The sequence below is a fragment of the Equus caballus genome, chromosome 1 (assembly GCF_041296265.1).
Source record: "Equus caballus isolate H_3958 breed thoroughbred chromosome 1, TB-T2T, whole genome shotgun sequence".
Lineage (NCBI taxonomy): Eukaryota > Metazoa > Chordata > Mammalia > Perissodactyla > Equidae > Equus > Equus caballus.
The window spans coordinates 66,145,163-66,159,811 of NC_091684.1; the positions used below are offsets into that span (position 1 = coordinate 66,145,163).

The 14,649-nt window shown below is 45.5% G+C and overlaps 2 protein-coding genes across 6 annotated transcripts in view; one reads left to right on the forward strand and one right to left on the reverse strand.

Moving 5' to 3' along the window:
• POLR3A (RNA polymerase III subunit A) overlaps positions 1-3,136 on the reverse strand; it is a 48,762-nt gene extending 45,626 nt beyond the window's left edge. For both annotated transcript variants that reach the window (XR_011423415.1, XM_001503996.7), the window contains exons 1-2: positions 2,902-3,136; positions 208-343 (exon numbers count right to left, since the gene is read on the reverse strand). Coding sequence is in view for 1 of the 2 variants with exons in the window: in XM_001503996.7 (XP_001504046.1) it covers positions 208-343; positions 2,902-2,945 (180 nt within the window). In the remaining variant the exon portion in view is untranslated. The remainder of the gene's footprint in view (positions 1-207; positions 344-2,901) is intronic.
• A 1,922-nt stretch (positions 3,137-5,058) lies between these two features.
• On the forward strand, positions 5,059-11,869 carry RPS24 (ribosomal protein S24). Of its 4 annotated transcripts, XM_005602514.4 has the most exons (7): positions 5,276-5,470; positions 6,966-7,031; positions 7,126-7,335; positions 8,472-8,582; positions 9,198-9,215; positions 11,378-11,399; positions 11,785-11,869. In XM_005602514.4, the coding sequence occupies exons 1-5, from the start codon at positions 5,468-5,470 to the stop codon at positions 9,201-9,203; spliced, it is 396 nt and encodes a 131-aa protein (XP_005602571.1). In that variant the 5' UTR covers positions 5,276-5,467; the 3' UTR covers positions 9,204-9,215; positions 11,378-11,399; positions 11,785-11,869. The 4 variants fall into 4 exon arrangements, with proteins under 4 accessions (XP_003363441.1, XP_005602571.1, XP_001503165.2 ...); XM_003363393.5 differs by lacking the exon at positions 9,198-9,215 and having other exon boundaries at positions 5,059-5,470; XM_001503115.6 differs by lacking the exons at positions 9,198-9,215; positions 11,378-11,399.
• The last annotated feature ends 2,780 nt before the right edge of the window (positions 11,870-14,649 follow it).

A 14,649-nucleotide genomic window follows, 5' to 3' on the forward strand; every position in this document is an offset into this window, starting at 1 on the left:
CTAGGTGTCCAGGAGACTAAGTCAGAATCATCTGGGAAGCTGCAGTGTACTGCTATCTAGCTGACTGACGGCTAGAGTCCCTGACTGGGTCTGAGATGTACGGGGGGAATAGAGGAGATGGAGAGATGCCCTCGCTTCTTCCAATCTGGTAAGGCACCAGTTTCATCAAATCAAAATACAGGACCGAGGAAGGGGAAGGGAGCTTACCATCCTATGGTCAAGCACCCCATACAGCAAGGGAGCATGGTTGTTGTCCTGGCTGTACAGGTTCTTACTCACAACCTGGATGTGCGCCTGCTGGCGCATCTCCTCGGGGGACTTCATTCCAAAACAGATGTGGCTTCTGGAATGGAAAAGGGAGCAATTACATCAAAACAAGCTACCAAAAACAGTGATTACACAAGTGACCACCATAACCAACCTTATCCTTCCAACTCTCTACAGGCTTTGCTCTACCAGTATTAAATATATTCAAACCTCTCCCATTTTTCTTTGATAAACATCCCTCCAATTTGCTGCAATCCAGGTTCCACTCTCACTATCAAACGAACGGTGCCCACCAAGGCCACCAAGTCCACCTGATTGCTGCTAAATGAGTAAGAACTTTCTCATGTTACCTCTCTGCAGCATGGGCAGTTACTCATCCCCTTATCTTGAAATACTTTCTTCTCTTGGCTTTGGTAACCCCATATACCCTGAGTTTTCTTCCTCTCTCTGGCTGCTCCTTAAGTCTCTTTTATGGTCTCTTCTTCTACCGCCATCCCTTAAATACTGATGTCTCTCCCCACCTAGGGTTACAACTCCCAACCTCTTTTCTTTTCATTCTACACATTCCTCCTGAGCGACTATGTCACTCGGGTACATGCTGATGTCTGTCTAATCTCTCTCTGTAAGCCAGCTACTTCTACCTAGCTGAAGACTGTATAGACACCTCCTTCTGGACAGCTACACTTGGATATCACACAAGCACTTCAAACTTGACATATCTAAAACAGAAACCAATACTTCCTCTCCCAAATCTGTCCCTTTGTTCATTCTTCCAACAAATTGGGGGTTTACTATTGCTATCACCATTCTGAGGGGCTGACGATACAGATTAGATAAGACAGACAAGGTCCAGCCTATGTGTAGTTCAGTGTGGGGAAGACAGACAATAGACAAAGAGACACGTAAAAATGAGTAGACGCAGAGAATGAAAATGATGTGAAGTGGTAGAGAGAGTCTGAAGAGACAACCATATGTTGTGTGGTCAGAAAATCCCTCTGTAGAACTGGCCTTTAAGTTGAATTCTGAATAAGAGGGAGCCAGCCATAGGATGATCAGGAGGTCAAGCATTTGAAGTAGACACAGTAACTAGGGAAAGGGTCCTAGGAGCAGCACAAGCTTGGTGTTTTTAAAGAACCAAATAAAACCAGTATACTAGAGCACAGAAAGCTAATAGTACCAGATGAAGTCAGCGAGATGTACAGGGGCCAGGTCATGTAGGGCTTGGGAACTTTCATGGGGAATTTAAATGTTAGTGCAATGGAAAGCTCCTAGAGGATTTTAAGCTGAAGTGACAAGGATTTAATGTGCACCTTAACAGAATCACTTGGGCACTCTGTGAGAACAGACTACATCCGAATATGGGCAGCATGGGTGTGAGGGACCAGGGTGGATATAGAGAAACCACTTGGAGGATTCATCCAGGTAAGATACATATTCCCCATTCCAGTGAGTGGCAAGCATCCACACAGCTGCCCAAGCAAGACATTGCACATCAATCTCATTTCTCCCTTACTGCATTCCTACCAATCCTGTCAATTTTTCACCCTAAACTCTTCTGAAATCCACTTCTCTCCAAAGACTCTACCATTCTAGTGCAGGCCATCACCACCCCTGCCTGGATGCCTGCAGTGGACTCCAAGGTCTCTCTCTTATTCTGTCCCCCGAAAATCAAAAGCGATCTTCCACAAGAAGAGCTTTTATCAAGACACTCCCCTGCTTAAAACCCTTCAAAGGTTCCTCACTGACTGCAAGATGACTCTGGAACACAAATTTCCTGCTTTGTTCCCATTGTCCACCCTTTCCCCCTCCAGTATGCTCCCTGAAGAAGGCTGTTTGGTCTGCTTTGTTCTGCTTGAACCCCTTTCCCATTCGGTGCTCTTAGAACTCCCCATGCCTACCCTTGTCCTTGCACGTGTCATACCCTGTGCTGATTTGTCTACCTTCTCCAACTGGACAAGGCAGTAAAGGTCTTATTATGTTGTCTCTCTAATGCCTATCATTGGGCCTAGCACACACTACCTTCCTCAGCAAGCGTCTACTGCAAGAATGACTGATTCTTTTTTCTCCTGGAAGCTCTAAGGAGAGGCCATGGCTTTATAAACAAGCTCTGAAGGAGAAGGCCCAGAAAAGCAGCCTCCTCTCTGGGAGTGCCATCCACCTGCCCGTGGTACAACTTTCTAGCTGGCAACCCCATCCTTTTGGTCAGCAAATATCGCCTCGGTGTCACGTGCTCTGCGGCAAAATCAGAATTAGATAGAGTCCCCGCCCCAAATTGCTCCCTAAGCTGCACTGCCGAAAGATTTGCTGAAAGAAGGGGCGATCTTTTGACCTCGGGAGAACTCGAACTTCAGCCCATGGTGCCTACATCGCCAAGACACTGCATTTCTCTTTCTGCGCCCAAGCGTACGGAGCACGCCCGGTCTGCAGGCCCCCAGATTATGAAATGCCCTCTGCTTGGTCAATATTCTTTGATCTACCTTGATACTTTGGAGCTTTGACCACCCCTTTCGCTGATTTGCGGCCCTCCCCTTCCAAATGACCCTCACCTCTGACCCTTTCAGACCCGAGACCCCTGACCTAGGACCGATCTCCCCCTCATTTCTTCGCCCTTTGGTCATTCTTGCTCCATCTTACATTTTCTTGGCAACATCCGTCTCCCGGAACTGCTCCTTCACCATGGTGATAGCTGCCGGGGAGCTCCCCCGCCTCGAGATTTGGGGAGCTGGATTAGAGAGACGACGCTCTTTGCACCTCTCGGGGTTGCTTCTTGACTCGTTGCTAACACATCAGCGGCGTCCTCTCGGCCACCGTAGAGAGCGCCCCACGTGGCCCCTTCCTCTTCCGCTACTCGCCGGCGCGTCTGTCTGTCAAGAGAGGCTTCCGGCCCGCCGCTTTTTGCCTTCTCCTTACACCGCCATCTGGCGGCACCTCCTTGAAACTGCACCGAGGTCTGCACTGTTATTTTCAAAATTCCCATTTCCGGTCTATTTCCCCAGGTCATCTGACACCGAGAAATTACAACCTCTTACCTTAGGACTTTTAGACAAACAGAAAGCCAAAAATTGCATAAAATGGAAAATGGTTATTATAAACATCAATACCATCTTTTTTTTTATTTTTTCCCCCCAAAGCCCCCTGGTACATAGTTGTGTATTCTTCGTTGTGGGTTCCTCTAGTTGTGGCATGTGGGACGCTGCCTCAGCGTGGTCCGACGAGCAGTGCCATGTCCGCGCCCAGGATTCGAACCGACGAAACACTGGGCCGCCTGCAGCGGAGCGCGCGAACTTAACCACTCGGCCACGGGGCCAGCCCCCATCAATACCATCTTAATTAAAGGCCTCTAATTATTCTAGGAAAGGTAGAGGCTAAAGCGAACCTGCCCCAAGGACAGAGGGCACCATGTGGACCAACAAAAAAGGAAACTGGGGCAGAAAACACAGCCGTGTATGCACCGCTAGTTCATAAAGCTATTTTGGAAAAAAAGAAGAATTAAACTTATATATATATTTTTTCTTCTTCCCCCCAAAGCCCCCCAGTAGATAGTTATATGTTCTAGTTGCAGGTCTTTCTGCTTTCGCTATGCGGGATGCTGCCTTCTACTTCCGCTATGCGGGAAGCATGGCTTGATGATCGGTGCCAGGTCTGTGCCAAGGTTCCTGGTGAAACCCCGGGCCACTGAACTGGAGCTTGCGAACTTAACCACTAGGCCACGGGGTCGGCCCCTTAAACTTATATTTTTATTACAAAAACAGAAGCTGAAAATCTGTCCGTTTAGGGTAAAAAGTGAGCCATGGTGAGATAGGGAAACAAGATAAAGGGCAAATAGGAAGTGAAGATCAGATCATTCATGTACGGAGGAAATAAACAGCTTGCCTACAGTCTGTAACAACTTACGGGAGGTGATCCTAATGTGGCATCTTGTGCATGAGACTAACAAGGAAACCACACCACCGTAGGACTCAGTGCTACAGAACCTGAAACTTATTGTTTGTGAGAAACTCTAAACAGAACCTCGTAAAGTGATTCAACACCTTTGAATTTTAAGAAGGGACGCTGTTTCATTTTCAGACCCTATGGAACCCCACTAGCAAGACACAAATGTCACAGACCAAAAGCAAAGTAAATCAGAGTTTACTAACCTATGCCAGCAGTTAACCACTTAATATATTTTTGGAGTAATGTTGACCATACTATACCAATAAGATTTGATGAGTGGCTTTTATCATCCACAGGTCAAGAGCAAAGGTTCTGGAACCACGGTGCCTCCACGGGAGTCTAGACACCACGTAAAAGTTGTGTGACCTTGGGAAAGTTACTTAACCTCACTGTGTTTTAGCTTTCCCGTCTTTAAAAGGTGTAAGTTTCTTAGAGTTGGTGGGAAGTTAAACGGCAAAATGAAGGTAAAAGTAGTAAGAATTTAACAGGCACATAGCAATCACTCAATGAATATTAACTATTATTATTCTGAAGAACATAGGGAGGCAGCCTTTAAAGCCTGCATCCTGGTATCCTGGTCCACCTAACTTTTGGGAATGTCTTTCCTAAAGTCTTTGAACATGCACACTTTTATGTTCTTTGTTTCATTTTCAACAATTAACAAATTTCTGGATCAAGCAAATATTAAAAGCTCATTTTTTGGAAGGATTAAGATTTTCAAAAAAAGACAGTTAAAGAGTTTTTAATCTTCAATCAGAAAATCACCAAAGAATTTCATAAAAATGATACTCAGCAATACATTTAAACGGTCAGTGTTGTGTACTTGAAACGACAAAGGGTTTCTGCAGTTTGCCCAGTTGCAAAGTGAGGAGCTGGTGGAGGGGATCTCCTAAGACGCCTTCCAGCTTTACCAATCTCTAACTCGGATAGAGGTAATTTAAACTATAATTCGGCTTACCAGAATTTTAAGTACGGACAATTCAGTATAATGAATTGAACTGAAACTAAAGTCGTGCTTCCATAAACCTAGCTGTCCCAGCTGTGCGCCTCCCATTGGCCAGTCTAGAACCGCGGGGTACGTGGCCCAGGATCAACGAGTGGGGCCATGGGGACTTTCAATCCGGCATTGGCGCGGTCGACCTCGCGATTCGAACCACGCCCCCACGCCGGGGCCGCCCGGGGTCCTTCCGTGCGCGTTGATATGATTGGCCGGCGAATAGCAGTCCTCTTTTCCTTCCCGGCTGCTTGAGCATCCACGGCCATCATGGTGAGTCTCCCTTTTCTGCTGTGGTCATCGGCTGCGTATCGGAGCCATCCTTCGTGTCCCGATCCCGCCATCTGCGCTACGGCCGCCTGAAACTCAGTAGCTTATCCCTGGCTGTGTCTGCCGGCGGCCGGTTGCCGAGCGCCCTAGAGCCGCCTGCGGGGAGACCGGGCTGCGCTGGCTATCCGGACCTGCCGTGCTTCCGAGTCCAGGGCCTGGGGAGTGCGGGAGTGGCTGCTACGTTGGTCGGCCTCCTGGAGCACAGTGGATTGGGCGGGGTGGGGTGAGACGCGTCCTTCCTGCATCCCAGTGTGGGATAGGGGGTCGGCAGGTGATGGCCGCCTAAGAGGTGAAGAGGGTGCGGGCGGCGCCCGGGCGAGTTGCGGCGAGTGAACCCGTTCCCGCGTGTAAGCTCGGATGTTTTCGGCCGGGTGGGTCCTCCTGTTTTTCCTTGCGGAAATACACCCTGGGAAGAGAAGCCACCAAAAGGCTTGCACTCAGTCACTACTAGTTAGCTGCGTCTCTCGAAAGGTTCACCTGTTTTAACTCCACGTGCAAGTCATTTTTCCCCGACCGTTCACTCTCAAGAATTGAGTACTGTTGAAGTGAACTTATTTTGTGGTTTTTCAAACTGAAGCTGAAATCTAGTAATCATTTGCTGCCGTGAAAACCTGTCCTTTCTTCTTTTTTTGGGTAAAACCTTTCGTTTTAGTCGTTCTAAGTATGCTGAATGCCCCCATTCCTTAGTAGTTACTTGTGTAAAGGGAGTTTTTGGGTCACTCAGAAGGGAGTACGGTTTTCTTTGGGCTGTAGAGTTTGGTGGTGAAGGATGTGCAGGCAGTGCAGGGCTTGTGTCATATTTGTGCAGGATGCTGTGAACACGGTGCTGTGACTGTAGCGTTAGTATGAGCCTCCGTTTTACTCCAGAGAAGTGGTTCTTAACTGGTGGGGTGGATTTTTGCTCCTAAGGGAACAGTCGATAAAGTCTGCAGACCTCCTTGGTCACAATAGAGAAGTGGGGACCTGCATCTAATACTGGAGGACAAGGTTGCTACTAAATATCTTAAAATGCGCAGGTCAGACCCCACAACAAAGAACCAGCCAGACCAAAATATTGTGCTGAGGTTGAGAAACCCTGCTCTGGAGTGATTCCCACAACAAAGTGAAGTAAAACTTAAGAGATTCACACCGAGCTGTTGAGTGCATTTTCTTGGTACTGAGTTTGTGTGTTGGTGCTCTGCTAATAAGTAGGTTGGGAGGACATGGGAAATTGTCGCTTTTTTGCTTCTTTGAAGTTTTCCTGCCACTACTCCATGTGGCTTTTGAACATTTGAAATGTTGTTCTGCTGCCGAGACATTGCGTTTTTAATGTTATTTAATTTTAATTATCTGTGTGTGGCTGTGGGTTACCGATTTGCACAGTGCAGTTCTAGATCTTGGAAAATCACAGCAAGGTCAAGAAAAGTTTAAGTATTAACCTAGTGTGCGATGTTTTCAGAATGACACAGTAACTATCCGGACCCGGAAGTTCATGACCAACCGACTACTTCAGCGGAAACAAATGGTAAGGAGGGGCCCATCAAAGTTGGGTTAATTGTTCTTCGCTTTTAAAGATGTATTTCATTATAATAAATACTAAACTTGATATCTTCTTTTAGGTCATAGATGTCCTTCACCCTGGGAAGGCAACGGTACCCAAGACAGAAATTCGGGAAAAACTAGCCAAGATGTACAAGACCACACCAGATGTCATCTTTGTATTTGGATTCAGAACCCATTTTGGTGGTGGGAAGACAACTGGCTTTGGCATGATTTATGATTCCTTGGATTATGCAAAGAAAAATGAACCAAAACATAGACTTGCACGAGTAGGTCTCCTCATTTATTCTACAGCTGCTGAAGACGTTTTTTCAATAATGTTATGTTGTGGCTTCAGTGGAATGAGCAAGAGCAAGCAGTCTGGCGAGGGGCAACATAAGCACCTAAAGAACTCTGAAGGGGTTAAGAGAAAGGAAGGGGATGAGAGAGGTTCTTTGATAAAGTACAGGGGTTCAGAAGTGGGGTCTGCAGCGTTCGAGGAGGTGGCATTTGAGCTGGGTCTAGAAGGCAGGAGAAGTGGTGCTTGTGGAGATGGGGGCTGGAAGCAGGGGGTGAGTTTGGAAAGATAGGTTGGTACCAAATTGAGATCCTTATTACCAAATGTGAGTGGACTAAACTCCCCTAGGTAGCTAGGAACTGAAAGGTTTTTGATAATTTCTTGAGTGCCAAGCACTACAGAGTGAACTACAGTGGACTGGGGATGCTCCCTATCTTACTTTTTAGCTCGAGAACTAGCAAATGGATTGGTAGTTTGAAATATTTCTTGTATCTCATGTTGTAACTGTTTTTCCTCCCTGCTGTTAGATAACTCTTCCCATAGAATAGCTGTGAGGGAAATCATGGTGATGTGGTGGGATGCTGCATTCTTTTTAACTGGTGGTCTGGGAGGCCTTGCTGAGGAGGTGACACTGAAGCTGAGATCATTGTAAAGATTTGGAAGGAGTCTTCTAGGTGCAGGAACAGCAAGTGCAAAAGTGAGCAATGCAAGATGAGTAAATTCGCGCACTCTTCATTGGCGGTGGGTAGAGTGCTTAGTAAAGATTCCTCTCTCAGCCTGGAATAATACATGGAGTTGCAAAGGGAAGAGACCCTGAAGGGAAGCCAAAATGTGGGTATCTAGTGAGCTGTAGACTCAAGGCTGGACGGTAACAGCTGGTCCCTTGAACTTAGCATGCTGGGAGCATCGAGTAGACATTTGCTTCCTGTGCCATTCTGTACATACTGTCTCATAATTTGATGGCCCTTCCTCTTCTGGCACAGACAAGTATTGTTAAATGTTCTTGAGAAGTTTTGATTTGGAAGCTGCATTTCTCGGGCTCTGACCTGGTCAATTTCCCTACCAGATTAGTGGGTAATGATGAGTTGATGTTTGCAAATCACGTATGTATACTCCTTTCGCCTTCAGCATGGCCTGTATGAGAAGAAAAAGACCTCAAGAAAACAACGAAAGGAACGCAAGAACAGAATGAAGAAAGTCAGGGGGACTGCGAAGGCCAATGTCGGTGCTGGCAAAAAGGTATAGTTCAAGGGAAATACAGAAATGTCATTTGCAGGTCTTAAGTGTGTAGAAAGGATCTAATAACCTTTTTTAATGTTTCTTCTTTTTCCACTTCTTCTGGATTACAGAAGGTAATGTGTTTTGAGACGCTCCGTAATGTAGTGTCTTAACACCTCAGTAGAGTAGCTTCGCCCACCCCTTAGCTCACAGATTAGCCCAACATGGTGCCACATCGGTTCAGTGATCCTGGTGGGCACCTTGCAAGCCCTATCAGGAAAAGTTTTCATTTTACTGCTAATTGGCATAGACTTTTAAAGGGGGAGCAGGTCTAGTTCCCTGAGATTTACCTTATTTCCTGAAAATGAACAGCTGGTTTAAGAAGCCGTTGAATCAGTGTGGCCCGTGTTTTCCTGGCATGCTGGAGAGGCAGCTCAGATCTCAGTTGCTTTCCTCTCCAGTTAGCCAAGGCTTAAGTGATTTTAATGATAAGCAGCTTTTTACCAGCTTTGCTAGCTAATTGTAAATAGTTGAATGGAATTAAGGTGTTGGGTTGTTAAATAACAAATAATCAAGTGTTCTGTGAAATTTTTTTTTGCCTTTTCCCTCTACTTTCTTGGATTTCTTGTTCATCAGAAATGAAGTGTCTAGCAGGTACTGAGATCGTGAGCACGGTGTGGGGATGCATCACCTTCACTGAGTTTGCTTTAATGCTTTGCATGTTGGCTTTTGGATGACAGGGTTATGTAGTATGGTCTACTATAGTACCACTGCTGTGTTTTAAAATAGTATTTTAAAATAGCAAGGGACAAAAACTTTTAATCGTGTTTATTTTGGAAACTCAAAAGTGCATGTTATGTTGTAAAGTGACCCACTGGAGGAAAGTGAGTACCCTACTAAGTAGGTACCTTTTAACTTGCACTTGGGAAATGCTGTGTCCCAGACAGTTACATACCCAGGAAATGGCTTTAGTTAACACAGGGCTTGGGAAGGGGCCCCCCTTCCAGTCATGAGCAGTCTTTCCCTTGGGGACCCTGGAGACTGGTCACTTCTCTAGCAGTTCTGGTAATAAATTGGTCCAGGAAGTCTTGTAAATCTCTGTCCTGGGAGCATCCACTCAAAGCCGCCTTTTACCATCTCCTTTACCCTTCCTTTGCTTTTATTACTTGATCTCCAGTTTTCGATGTGATGTCCCTTTTTTTTTTTCTTTTTTCTTTTTCTTTTTCTTTTTGAGGAAGATTAGCCCTGAGCTAACATCCACTGCCAATCCTCCTCTTTTTGCTGAGGAAGGACTGGCCCTAAGCTAACATCCGTGCTCATCTTCCTCTCTTGATGTGTGGACGCCTACCACAGCATGGCTTGATAAGCAGTGCATACATAGGTCGCACCCCAGGATCTGAACCACCGAACCCTGGGCTGCCTAAGCAGAGCATGTGAACTTAACCACTGTGCCACTGGGCTGGTCCCCCGTATTTTTTTATTTGAAAAATTTTCGAGATGTTTGTGTATTCACGTTTTGATAAACAGGCTTTCCCCGTTAGTATTTGGCCAGGATGGTCTACTACCCCACTTAAAAAACATTTTTGCACATTTAAGCAGCCTAAACCAGTAACGTGGAAAGTGGGGTGAGAGTAGGTCTGAGGTAGTAGGGTTTTGAAACAGTGGTGATCACTGTCCCTGTGTGCTCCCTTTAACCATGACTCCCTGCCAGGCCGGGCGGTAAGCTTGGTGTGCCTGCCCAGGACTGGTCACGCTGACTGCCCAGTGTCGTGGAGCTGCAGTAATGGACGAACTGCCGGAACAACTGCTCGCTGCTTAGAGCCGCTCCCTGTTTCTGAGGCTTACACTTGTTGACAGACGCTCAGAGACTGCAAAAAGAGTCAGTCAACATCTGTCTTCTGATATAGATCTGAAGGTCATGTAACACTCCTCATTCAGCCTTTGAGTCCCATGTGCTAGTGCTGAGTGGTGACGTGTCGAGGACTTACCTGTGGGGAACTGAGCCGTCACTATTCCTGCTTCAGGTTGCACTCATACATGTCACTAGTACTACTTAGAAAGCCAGCTGGAAAATTAATGCATAAATGAACACATGTATTCCTTGGCTGAAAAAAAAACAGTAATGTTCCTTTTAATTCAGTTTTTGTTCGGATGTTGGAATTGGTGTTTGCTCTTAGCTTTTGGGTACAATAGGGTTAAGTTAAGGAATAAATAGTCTCATTTTGAAGAGTAATTGAAGCATTTTTATTTCAGCTAGATTCTGCCTTTTTTTAAATACTAAGTTGCACTAAGTGCTTTTGTTCATTGTGATGGTGGTTTTTAAAGTGTTGAGCTGAGACAGGTTTTAAAAGACTTGCTTGATTATTTAGGACTCTCCCATTGTGGTAAAATTAGACTTCAGTCTGGGATAATTCCCAGGTCTGTTGATTGTGCTAGCATGCCCAGCACGATGTTGCTGGGCGGAGCAGAGGGGCCCAGGCTCAGAGACCTACTTCTTCTGTAGTAGGCAGTGGCAATTTGCATTGGCACTGTGGTTGGCATAATGATCTCTTCATTGTGGAGTCATCATGCCACTTTGTTTTTACAGGAACCGTAGTAAACAACCAAGGTGGTCTCAAGGTTGGGAGAAATAAAATCAATGTGAATGTCTAGAGAGTGCTTTATATACAATTGCAAAGGACAAACTGGTCATCTTTAAGGTTTATGATTGCATGCCCTGAAATGCAGGTTATTTTGGAGTTTCAAAAGGAACTATTAATGAGACATTTCTTTTCCCTTTTCCCTCCTCCTTTCTCCCTTCCCTGCCACTGATTCAGTGAGCTGGAGATTGGACAACAGGTATAATTCAAGCTTTTCATTTAGATCACTAGACTTCTTGGTTAACCGATGCGGTAATTTAAAAGTAGAGCATGTGAAATAGATTTAGACGTAGATTTACAAGTGCTCTTAAGAGTTGTAGCCTCTTAAACTAATAATGACATGGTTTTGTTTTTAAAATTTATTAATTTTAACTCGTCTTTTGTTCCTAACTTGAATGCTTGTAAGTTTTATTTATTGATGCTTACATTGTGTTATGATCACACAAACTTAACATGATTCTAAGTTACTAATATTTTTTCTACATAAGTGTCATTAATTTTGGAGTTTGTTGAAGAATTTGAACTTTTAATTTTTAAATTAAAGGCAGTTGCTAATTAAATTTTTCTTTTTCTTTCATTCACAGAAGGAGTAAAGATTCTGCAGTGACTTTATCTGTGGTGATTGTGCAGATTTTTCATGAGACGATTAATAAACTGAACTTTTATGTGTCTGGTTGTTTGAAATATATTTGAATTTTACTGGGAATGTTATAAAACTAGTCTGCTGTTGAGCAGCTTTCGGTTGCTGCCGAAGTTCACATGTTCCATCAAACATTCAGTGAAAACTTGGTGTGATGGGGTGATGTTCGTCCTTCCCTGTAATCTCACAGAGATGTCAGGTGGAGAGTATCAGCAACATGAGAGCATATGGGGTCAGTCTGGCCTGCTCCTGTTAATATCTGCCATCCCTGAAAGAGACCCTTGAAATCTGTATTCCTTTTTGGTCTTCCTAGAACCTCACTTAGTCCTTGTTACTGAAAAAATTATTTGCTGGCCTTAATAGAAATTAAAATTACTAGATAACATTTTCGTTTATCCTGAAGTAAATAGGATCTGTCATAATTGTTATTTGTGCATTGCAGGTTTGTGCTTATGGAATAATTGAGTGGTTTATTATGAGTGGGGAATTTGAAAGAGGCTCTAGTTCATGACTCTTTGGGTATAGTTTATAACTGCTTGGTAAATCTGATTGTACGTGGTTTTTATGAAACATTGAGGGTTATCTAGTGTTATCTTTGCTGGGTGCTGATTCTTGGCTTGGCTTTTTCTGACATCAGGATTGAGGCCTGGATTGTGGGTTATTGGTGAGTTGTGTGGGGTTGGGGGATTTGAGGAAGAGTTGTTTAAGGGTCACTTTGTGGATTGAGGTGCCTCTTGGGAGGGTAGGAAATCTGAGTTGAGAGCTTGGGTGTTGTGTTTGGGATGGGAAAGAAGAGGCATTGATGGCTTAACAGGTTTTAGACGCCATTTTCTCCTGAAGTTGGTATATGATTTGCACCTTACATGGGTCCATCTGGGAGTCAAGGTTATAAATGCTATTAAGAACCATGTCAGTGGATGAAAAGCTCCAGAGAAACCTCAGGAAGCAGTAGAGAACTGAAAGACCTGGGTAGTTGGGTAGAAAAGGGATCCAGGAAAAAGCAAGAATCATTACAGCAGGTGGTATGAGAGGGTTGCAGGAAGGAATGGTTGGTCTAATATTTTGGAGACAGCATGGTGAGAAGCCTTTGACTGAGGGAGCTACAAACTGGAGGGCAGGTTTGTGTATAGATAGGTGGCTGAACCTGCTGGCTGAGGGCAGGATGGGTGTAGTTAGTCCATTTGTGCCTATGTTGAGGCTGTATGTACTTGGGTTTGTAGACCCCATGGCTCTGTGTGTTCTCTTGCTAGGGTATCTGCTTTGTACTCCCTTGCTAGGACCAGGCAATAAAACCAGTGGTCTACTTGTAGAGAAAGTGTGAAGGAGTCGGGGAGTTTAGGCCCGCAAGCTTCATTTTTCACCCCAATGGCTAATGGGTGGTGTGGAGTAGGAGATTTGAAGTGAGTGGCTTTTTTAAGTGAGCAGTGCATGGAGGCCAGAGGTCATCCTTGCCTCGTGGCGAATTGTTCCAGTTTGAGATGCACTTTCCTGTGACGGAGCTAGGGAGCAGAGGACTGGTGAGCAGCATGCAGGGCCAAGGTGGTGAGGATCCTGGGAGAAATGCTGGAAAAGGCTCCTGTTTGGTTGGGCTGTTCCCGGACAGGGCAGGAGGTGAATTTGGGAGCAGGGGTTGGTGGTCATGAAGTTCAGGGGCAGAGCTAGTGGAAGCAGTGGAGCAAGAACTGAAGGGTGGGAGTTGGTTTTCAGAGGGACTAGGGACTGATGTGAAGATAGAGGACACAGCTGCAGGAAGCCTGGATGGAGGTGAACGTTGGCGTCCAGGTCACAAGATGCAGAGGTTTTTCTTTTGGGATGTGGTCAGGGAGGGCAGAGTTTGCAGTCATTCAGCCAGTACCCTCTTTGGAGAAGGGAATTGTGATTAACTCTAGCTGGGCCTGTTTTTTCAGGGGAACTGCCTGGGACGGGATATTGGCGGAAGTCACAAACTGGCCGTCTTGTCTGTAAGCTTTATTGGACAGGCAAGGCATTTTTAAACTGGACAGATTTTACATAAAGATGCAGATTTCCAGCCTCTTGAAATACCAAAAGCAACAGCTGGCCCACCTTCCAGGGTGATAGGGAGTTGTCCAAGTGCTTTGGTATAGGCCGGTCCACCATAGCCAGCACCACAGCCTCTGCTCCTATGATTAGCCTGCGCCCTCTGTCTCCTTGCCCTTTGTTCTTGTGTCTGCATGCTGCTTTCCTTCAGTCTAGTCCAGATGGGTGTGTGGGCAAGTCATTTGGTCCCCGATTGGGTTGACCTTAAGTGGGGGCTTCCAAGGGTATCTTCTCTGCTGACCTGACTCATTGCTACTTTGAGGCTCAAAATGAGGTAGCACCTCTGAGAACAGTTTGGAAACTGAAGTGCTAAGCAACTGCCAGGAAGCAAGGTCTTGGAGGACCTCGTTTTAAATTTTGGACAGCTGTGCTATTGAACTTAAGGATTCTTGGAGATCCAGCACTTTGTTGGCCCTGACAGTAGTCAGACCACACACTGCTGTCAACAGGCTTTGAAAGAACCTCCAAGAAAATGCAAAGTTGATTTTACTAATCGGAGTCAACAGGGAGAGTGTGTCCCTTCCCTCCACTTGACAGTGGTCACTGGGAGGCTGTGGCTTTGTGAGAGGTAGCAAGGATCTTTGAAGATCCTTGTCTGGTGAGAAGCTAGAGGTGTTCTGAAAAGGGGACATAGAGTCTAGTGACTCCTGGGGTGCTTTACAGCTGGCCTTAGAACAGTATTCCTGAGTCCTATTAGTTGCTGCATGTGCCCAAGTGATCAGATCAGATCAGGCAGCTTTTAACAGTGCTC

What these genes read in the sequence shown, in the direction of transcription:
- RPS24 (XM_070227887.1), top strand. An exon ending in TACTTCAGCGGAAACAAATG is followed by an intron (nt 7,032 to 7,125) that starts GTAAGGAGGGGC and finishes ATCTTCTTTTAG; the next exon opens with GTCATAGATGTCCTTCACCC. An exon ending in ATGTCGGTGCTGGCAAAAAG is followed by an intron (nt 8,583 to 8,692) that starts GTATAGTTCAAG and finishes TCTGGATTACAG; the next exon opens with AAGGTAATGTGTTTTGAGAC.